The following is a 10,040-nucleotide window of genomic DNA, read 5'->3' on the forward strand; positions in this document are numbered from 1 at the left end:
GAGAGAGAGAGAAACTTTTGAGAACCCTAAAGATAAAAACTAAACTTAGCCACAAATTTATTTCTGTTTTTTATCTAAGTATTCAGGGAGGTTGGTAATGGGAGGTATGCCTCAGAAAATGTATGTGTCTGTGAAAATGTTGGAACAAACTAATGCTTTTATTCAAGTGATTTTATTTCAATTTTAAGCCACAAGATATAAACTTTCATCAAAAATGGTAATCTATTTAAAAACAGAGCTATGTGGAATTTTTCATGTTTATGTATAACTTTCACAGTAGACCCTCCTACACCAGAAAAATAAAATGCCCAAATTATGTTATTTTTACAGTTTTTAATATATCAAGTACTATTTCCACCCATCAGTTTCATATCCTTTAAGTAGATAAAAATGAAAAAAAGGAATGGAAGAAAAAATGAAGATACTTTGAAAAAGTGACTTTTTAATTCTTTTTTTCTTGAAAGGAAAGATATCTGGAAAACTTAATTATCATGCATATTATAATAAGAGCAAAAAGGAACTTAAAGGAAAATTTGCATTGAACACTCTGAGTACTCCATTTTTCTGCTTTGCTTTGCACAAAGCTAAAGTACTTGAGAATGAGCAGGGAAGTAGAAGGAGAAAGAGTGATAATAAAGCAGGAAAAACTCATAGATTTGATTTAAAAATGTTACAGTGATATGTTAACGTGATATTGAGTTCAAAAAAGCCAAATCAGCCCTAGCTGGTTGGCTCAGTGGATAGAGTGTTGGCCTACAGACCTGAAGGGTCCTGGGTTTGATTCCAGTCAAGGGCACATGCCCTGGTTATGGGCTCCGTCCCAGAGAGGCCCAAGCAGGCGACAGCCCCGTGATGATTCTCTCTCATTATTGATGTTTCTCTCTTTCTCTCCCTCTTCCTTCCTTTCTGAAATCAATAAAAATATATTTTAAAAAATAACTAAAGTACATATCTTTTTTAAAAAAAAACAAATCAGAAGACATTTGTATTTAATTTCCCCCCAATGATAGCTACAAACCATTTCAATTTACTGAACACAATTGATAGGAAGATAGCACCATTAAAAATAAAAAGAAGATGAGGTCTGACATGTTTTTTTTCACCTGAGAAGGAAAGGTTGTCATCAACTCAAGTACTTACTATGAAAATTCAGTTACTTAAAATGCAGAACACTGTGATAGAAAAGCAGTTTAAGACATAACCATGTCACCTCTAAAGAGAGAAACTTTAAATTATTAAGGCTTCTTTTTGCTAAAGTACTGGAGATCTCTCAAATAGGAACTTGGAAACAATGTTGAAACCAACATTTTATAATTTGAATATAAGAATTAGCAAACAAAAATAGGCCGTGAACACAAATATGTGGTAGATATACGTACATGTCTACTTAATGTTTAGAGGAAGGACCTGTATACTATTTCAGAACATTTAGAAACAAAAAAAGTTCCAAAAACCATATTGTCAGGCTTCCTCAGAAGAAATGCTTCTGGAATTCAAGGAGAAAATAATCCTATCTAACAATAGACAAACATGGTAATTGACCATACCTTCGCTACGCCTCCCATTGGCTAATCAGCACAATATGCAAATTAATTGCCAACAAAGATGGCAGCTAATTTGCATACTGCAGGCAGGGCGGGACAGCGCCATCCTGCCTGGCCCACCGCCATCTGGGCCTGCTATTTGCGACCATGGGTGGTGGGGCGGGACAGCACCATCCCGCCTGTCCTGCCACCATCCGGGCCTGCGACTGGCCCGCCCTGGCATCCCATGTGCCACCCGACCCAGGGCAGCGCCCCAACCCCGGATCGGCCCTGCTGTGTGCATGACCCGGGGAGGTGGCGGGCGCCCGTGTGCGACCTGACCCGGGCGGCCAGTCAGGGCAGCAGCGATCGGCCGGCCCGCCCCGGCGTCCCGTGTGCGACCCGACCCGGGGAGGCCGTTCCCCGCCCCTGCCAGTGCACACATTTTTGTGCACCGGGCTTCTAGTGTATTTCAATAAAGTTATATCAAGCTACTGTTAATATTATTACTGTTATTCAAGTTTTCCAAATTCAGGGATTAATTAATGATTCCTGCAAAAATGAAAGCACCTAAGATCACACAATGGATCACACTTCTGCCCGCATTCTGAAACTTATCTAGAAGAAATTTGCTGAACAAAATGTAGGTTTTTGATATCAGATACATTTAGAAGTTATGAAATTCTGGAGAAAAACATAGGACCATCCAAAATAAAATACTCTCTTTGCAATACTAGTAGTAGAGATGTTTTATAATTTTAACAAAGAAAGTGCATTTTGAGCACCTACTATTAGAAATGACCAGCAAATGAGTGTGCTATACATGAGGTATTGACTGGCTAAATTGAATGGTTTATAAGGACATATAATGTCTTAAATGGGAATGTTTCTCAAGAGTGTGCCACATAATGATTTGCAAAATTACCAGATAGCAGTAATAAGTTATTTATAAATATATAGATTCTATAATATTTTCATATATATACATATATTCTTTGAATCAGACTTCAATCAAAACTTGGTTGACCTCAAGTTTCTTTATAATTATTTCAGTTAAGTATATCATCATGTACAGACAGCTCTCTTAAAACATCCTAATTTTCCTGATATCCATGCAAGACAACTGAACAATTTGGATCCAGAATTTCCTAAATCATAAGTCTCAGTCAGCATAATCTGATTTGGGATAATAACATATTTCTGTGCCTAATGCTTCACTGAGAAAAGCAGTAAAGCAAAAGACAGGTGATGAAATTTCTTCTGCACTCCCTCACCAACCCCCCCAATCTTCATAACCAGGTTGAACATGATAGATTGGCTAGCTTATTGATTTAGGAATTATCAGCAATATTACTTCCCCTAAAGGAATATTAAGATGATTTATAACAGATTTGAAACCTGATTTCTAGCTTCTTGTGTAACTATGTACAAATTTATAAGTTAGACTCTCTTCAAATTCCTATCTCAGATATCTATATATGCACGCAGGGATTTCAACTTTATAGTTCCCTAACCATTTAATGCCTGTCTTTATACATATACATTTATATTGTTGGAGAAATAAATTGAAATCAAATATTGCACTTTATTGAGGGCTTAAATCCATGTTAAAATATTACCCATATTTATCACTAACTGTGGTTTTTTTAGAGTTACTTAAAATAATCTGTGTCTGTGTTTCTAACATGTATGGAAAGAGGGTAATATAACTGACCTCTTAAGGTTTGGATGAGAATAATATATATTAATGAATGCAAAACACTTAGACTAGTGCCTGGCAAATAATAAGTACTCAAGAAATGATAGCAGACAATATTATCATATCATTTATCAATTTGAATTTTGTTTATGCCATGGAACTAATGGTTTCCTTCAAGGGTGAAATGTGTGTACTCAATAACTGGTTATTTCTGTTTCAATTTCTTCTCATTAAAATTTATTTACCAAACTTCAGTCATGCACTTATTATGTTTGTGGTTTTTGTCCAGATTTCATATAGTTAAATAACTATGTCAATGAAAAATATTTTTTCATTGATATATGTCATCATTTTTTCTCCTAAACCTCAAGACATAGACATCTTCCTAGGTTCAAAATGAAGAACATAGACCCCACAACTTGTAGGAAGTTACATGATAGACAGAGAATGTGGAATATGAAATATTGCAGCCAACCGTCTTTGAGTACACATTTTATTCAAATCAGTCAGGTTCAAAAGATTTACTTCCTATGTTATATTTAATTTATTTACCTTTTTGAATGAATCTGAATATGGTTGTTTTGTACACTCACTAATTTATATTCTTTGCAATCATTTGTAGCTTTTTAAAAGGAAAAATATAATAGCATTAAATGTCAATACTTTTGCAGATATCCCGACACAGAAGGAATCATTCACAGCATGTCTTGAACGATGTTATTCCTCCATTGGAGCAATTGGTAAGTGATTCCTTCACTCCAAGACTGTATTCTTTACCTACTGCTACAAAGTGAATTTACCCCAAAACTCAGCAACTTAAAACAGCACACATTATTACCTCATGTTTTTGTGAGTCAGGAACCTAGCAGAGTCCCCTAACTCAGAAGATCTCAAAAGGTTACAATCAGAGTTTGAGCCAGAATTGGGGTCACATCTGAAGGCTTGGCTCATGTACATGGTTATTGGCGGGTTCAGTTCCTCCAGGGCTGTTGGTCAGAGAACTCTCAGTTACCTGCCACATGGGCTTCTCCAGCAGGACAGCTTGCTTTTTCAAAGCACACAGCAAGCTGAGCAGGCAAGAGAGTCTACTAACAAGACAGAAGTCAAAATCTCTTATAATCTAACGGTGGAAATGATATCCTCTCAACTTTGCCACATTATTTTGGTCAGAAGCAAATTATTAAATGGAGTCTACACTCAAGGGGAAGGAATTATATAAGGCTGTGAATTATAGGAATCAGAGACTGTGGGGGCCTATGGCACATTTTAACAGTTTTTTAAGGAAAAATTCATCTCTTACTATTAGATTCTATGTCTACCAGAGTAGGTTTTTGTTTTTCACTTTTATTTATTGTCCAAATGACTAGACAAGTTCATGAAACATTAAAAACAATAAATAAATGAAAAAGATATTTAAAAAGTTTATGTCCACATTTCTGATATATTTTGATGCTTTTTCTGTTAATGACCTCATTTTTGATAAATACAGTGCCCTTTTTCTTCATACTCATACTTCTTGCTCTATTTCACATTGGTCAACATGCTACCAATTTATTGGCTCACAGGATGCTACACAGTGATGACTTTATTCCTATTTATCTCCTGCTATTCCATTACTATTAACTTTGGGATTTCTATTTTTTAACACTAAAATATGTATTTTCTTGGTTTAGTCATATTTTCTTTTGCTTTGCATGTTCTAGATCTCTCGACTTCACTCTAGCTAATGCCTCCATTACTCTCGTCTGGTTTAGAATAAAAATTCCTTTTAAGAATTGTCTATCTTTACTCTTGTTAATTTCTCCCCTCTCTTTAGATCTCTTGAACCAACTCCATTTAGGCTTTTATCCCAACAACTCACCCTCTATCAAGGTCATCAGTTGCTTTCATTTTGCTTAAATTCATCCCTAAAGTTTCAAGTTTTCTTCTTAGTAAACCTACCTAAATATTAAACCCAATTGATATCTCTCTTTTTTGGAGGCAATATTTTCTTCACTTGGCTAGTAAACTGCTTTCCAGTACTGTATATTGTGACATTTTCACTTATATGTTTAACATACATCTCAAATTGAACATATCCTAAACTGATTCTGATTTTCTCCTATACCTAATGTTCTCCATTTTATAATGTGCTAATATTATTTTCCAGATGCTTCCGTCAAAACTTATAAAGTCATCTTTGACTTCTTTGTTTCTCTTACAAGATAAACATCAAATAACCCTGTTAGCTCTATCTTTAAAGTCAGTTCAATTCTCATCACTGATGTGCCCACTTTCATCCTTGTTCTCTACTTTTTATTTTCAACACAACAGCCAAAGTGACCTTATTAAGATACAAGTTACATTATGTCACTCCTTGTCTCAAATTCCTCTCTGGCTTCCCATAACTCCTAGGGTAAAAGCTGCACAACATCCAGTGGTTCATCTAATCCAACTGGTCCCAGCTAGCCAGTTGGCCTCATCATTTTCTTCTTTCTCCCAGCTCGTTCTGCTCCAGCCAAACTGACCACCTTATTTCTTGCACAGGGCCATTAAAACTGTTTTATCCTCTGCCTGATATAAAATAGTTCATTTGATGCCTAGAAATTTGTAAGGCTTATTACTTCATTTGCTTTGTATCTCGATTCAAATATTACCTTTTATTTATTTAAGTTCTCTCTCTCTCTCTCTCTCTCTCTCACAGAGAGGAAAGGAGAGGGAGAGAGAGATAGAAACATCAGTGATGAGAGAGAATCATTGATCGGCTGCCTCCTGCACGCCCCCTACTGGGTATCGAGCCCGCAACCCAGGCATGTGCCCTTGACTATAATCGAACCTGGGACCCTTCAGTCCACAGGTCAACGCTCTGTTCACTGAGCCAAATCAGCTAGGGCTAAGTTCTCCATTTTTTAAAGTATTACATAAGTCTCCTTTTTCCCCCATTGACCTCTCCCCGGCTGCTCCCACCCCTGAGCACATGCCCTCACCCCCCCTACTGTCTGTGTCCATTGGTTATGCTCACATGCATGCATATAAGTACTTTGGTTGATCTCTTGCCCCCATCTCCTGCCTTCCCTCTTAGGTTGGTCTGTCTGTTCGATACTTCTATGTCTCTGGTTCTATTTTTGTTCATCAGTTTATGTTGTTCATTATATTTCACAAATGAGTGAGATCATGTGATATTTATTCTCTGACTGGCTTATTTAGCTTAGCATAATGCTCTCCAGGTCCATCCATGCTGTTGCAAATGATAAATTTCACCTTTTAAGGTAGGTGTTTCCTGATCTCTCTTAAAAACAAGCAAACAATCCCCACCATTTCCATTCACAATCCTTTTCTCTGACCCTAATTTAATGTTCCCCATAGAACTTACAAACATGTAGCATACTATAATTTTTTTGTTTTTTATCTCAACAGAATATTCTATGAGAGCAAGGGTACTATCTCCTATTTTCATAACTCTGTTTCCATTATTATAACAATTGCTATAACATGGAAGAACTCAGGAAATATATGTTAAATGAGTACACAAATGAGACAGTTAATGGCTTTGGTTTTTACTTCCAGGCCTACATAATACACAGGTCTATCCTTGTATACATTCTCTTCATATCTCATCCTATATCTTGAAGTTCGAATTAATCATTTGTTCTGGTATGTCTCTATGTCATCTCAGAAGTGAAATATCCCATGCTGATTCCCCTTTGCACTGAGCTCGTCTGCATTAGTAGTAAACATTTATCTAGGCTTCAAACACATTTTCTTTGGCTCCTTTATTTTCTCTATGACCCTTCAGCATTTTCTGAAGCAGTTTCTTCACAATGGATGTGGTGCTCACATTTTTCTTAATGTGTACAGGCAAACACTTGCCCAGACCTCCCAATGCCTCTGATCTCAATCCCTCTACTGTCCCCTGTACCCAGTGCTATACAAGATCATTGCTCTCCCACACCAACCTTCTTTAAACAGTACCTTTATTATTTCATTCTTCTTGTCAAAACATTCAACAGCTTCCTATATTCTATAACACTAAATCTATAGACCTCTTTCATGGTCCCTGATTTACCTTATTTATTATCTACTCCCAAATACATACCCTTAGGCCAGCAATAGTAACATGATTAAGACATGGCTCTTACTCTGAAGGAGCTTAAATTTTCTGTAACAATTATTATTTCTTCATCCCAGCACTCTTTTGTTGTTCACTCTTATTTCATGGGTAATAGGCTTGTTTCATGGCTAGACTATAAATGTTTTGAAGTAAGGGGTCATGACTTCTATTTTCTTTCTTATATAATACTTCACTTTATATTGCTTTTGGCACTAGTTTTTGTTCAAAAAAGACATGCTTGTCAATTGATTTAATATTAAGATATTAAAGGTGTATTAAATATTGTTGATTTCAAATATTAATGAATATATGATTGCTTTTCATAGTGAAAGCCAATTTTTCAATGTAATTACATGTAACAGTATCTTATTTTAATAATTAATTACTCAGATATCAACTAAGATAACATTTCCCCACTATTTTCCCCCTCCACCTCACACCTACCCCACAGCTCTTATTTATGAATCACTCCATCATGATGGGCAATGCCAGAATAGCCACCAATTCCCCCAAACAGCAAATTCTGATTACTTTTTAACTACTATGATTTACACCAAGACTTGAATTATCCCAGAATCTATGAAGTCTTCTTTACATCTAATATAACTTATATATGTATATGTATATTTGACCTAGATCTATATATTTTTCCACAAATCTGGCATCTTCCTTACTTCCAGCCCTATAATTCTCCTGCTTTCCCTCATGCCTCAGTGTTGCTTCTGAAGTCATGCACAGATTTTGGCAGTAGTTTCCCTTGGCAGTAACTACCAGAATGAGCTACCACAGATGAGATAACATACATTAAAACTGTTTATAAAGTAATGAAATCCTTTAAGTTGGTGTTATTACTTATTATTTTCATGATGTCGATTTTTGAGATTATTTATGTCCAACATTTGGTGCTATATAAATCTTACTTTTTTCATCTCTTATATTCAGAACATTGTTGAACATTTTCCAGGGATCATGAGAGGCTTTCGCTTTAAGCATAACTGGCAAAATCATTCCATTAGATCCATCCCCTTTGGAGGAAAATGATTTATTTTACAAAAGTGGCATCTGCCATCACGGGGCTCTAATAGATGCTATCATCCTTTGGTGGCCATGCTTTACCTCCGAATGTTTTCTTTAATAAAGTAGATTGTGATCAGTGTGGTTAAATAGAAGCATAATGTGTTTCTTTCAAATATTGACAAAAGAATAAATTCTTAATTAGAATCTCATGGTGGAAACTACCCCATTCACTGACTGGTGACATCATTTCTGCCACATGGTATTCAAATCCATGTGCCACCAGTACAAGAGCCCTAAATTCTTTTCTGAGAATCTATACGGATGCTTAGCAGGCGCTATAATGCATTAACAACTTTAAACATGAAACATAATCTATTCCAATATGTGTTTATTACCTGATCTTGTATACTTTATAATATAACTGTTCATGAGACCTAATTATTTTCATGGCACTTTCCTTTCCCCCTGTAAAGAAATGTTCGAGAAAAATAACCCTGTTTAGAACATGTTAAATCTTTATCATCTTCATTTTTTATCAAAAGAGCAAAAGACATGTCTGTGGATAAACCTGCAGGAGTCAAAAGCCTGTGGCAGGTTTCAGAGAATCATCTGTTCCCTCCTGAGCTAGGAGGATTTGGAGGACAGAGCTCTGAAAGTTGCCAGGCCTTGGGGGCAAAGCAGGTTTTTGTAGATAAACCGTAAGTCACAGATTCTACCTTTTGGAGCCAGATATCATTTTGTAGATTAATTAATACTTGTGAGGACTTTGAGGATGAAAGGCATTGTGAGCACACAGTGTTTTCTTATTTTAAAACAAAAAACAGCCACTTTGGGGGGAATGATTCTATTGACTAAACCGAAGGAAAATCCACAAGTGCTTCAGTCTTTCAAAATTCTACTTTGGCGAGATAAAATTAGGTTTTCTGAAATAACATGCTCCCAGATACTTAAGCTGGTAGTATGTTAATAATAATTATATAATTTAATGACTATTAGAAACCATTTCCATGTTTTCATTGTTTCATGCACCCTTTCTTGTCTCAAGTAAGAGTGTGTTTATAAATTCTAATATTTGTTGAGGCCATTCCTGTGCTAGTTTTTGGGTATGCATTGATATGCCAAATACTCATGTTCTTTTCTTGAGGGACTTTCAATCTATGGGTAAAGAGAAATGTTCAATAAGTAAGGGAATAAATCATTCCATAAATGCATATTACAAAACCTGCTTTAACAGCAGAAAAACAAGTTTCTATGTGAGAGGGAGAGCCTACCTTGGATTGAGTAGTCATAAAAACACTCTTTGAAGGGGACATTTAAATTGAGATAGGCAGTTTGGAGATTGTCAAGCAAAGAACTGGAAGAAGAATGATTCAAACAGAAGGAACAGCAAAGACAAAAGTCTAGAGGACAGAACAAATTGTTACATTTGGAAAAGTATAAGAATCACACCCTAGCTAAAATAGAGAAATAAGTCAGGGGATTTGAGCAGATGGGGGCGGGGGGTGATTCTCAGATCATGAAGGCCTGGAGCTGATGGTAAGGAGTTTAGAAACCATTAAAACACAACAAGAGGTTCAAATAATTTTTCCCATCCAGACACACATTTTAAGTTCATTTAACTCCAGAGTAGAGAAAAATAACACACAACAACAACAAAAATGCTATTAACATTGAGTAACCCTGTCTGCCGTACTGCTTAGACTGAAATATA

General features: G+C 36.0%; 1 protein-coding gene across 1 annotated transcript in view; it reads left to right on the forward strand.

Annotated features, from left to right (window-relative positions):
* The window catches only part of ARHGAP15 (Rho GTPase activating protein 15), a 701,147-nt gene that overhangs the window by 78,435 nt on the left and 612,672 nt on the right, over positions 1-10,040 (forward strand). Inside the window, exon 3 of the mRNA XM_015567142.1 lies at positions 3,894-3,962. Coding sequence (XP_015422628.1) covers positions 3,894-3,962 — 69 coding nt within the window. The remainder of the gene's footprint in view (positions 1-3,893; positions 3,963-10,040) is intronic.

This window comes from Myotis davidii, unplaced genomic scaffold (genome assembly GCF_000327345.1).
Source record: "Myotis davidii unplaced genomic scaffold, ASM32734v1 scaffold560, whole genome shotgun sequence".
NCBI lineage: Eukaryota > Metazoa > Chordata > Mammalia > Chiroptera > Vespertilionidae > Myotis > Myotis davidii.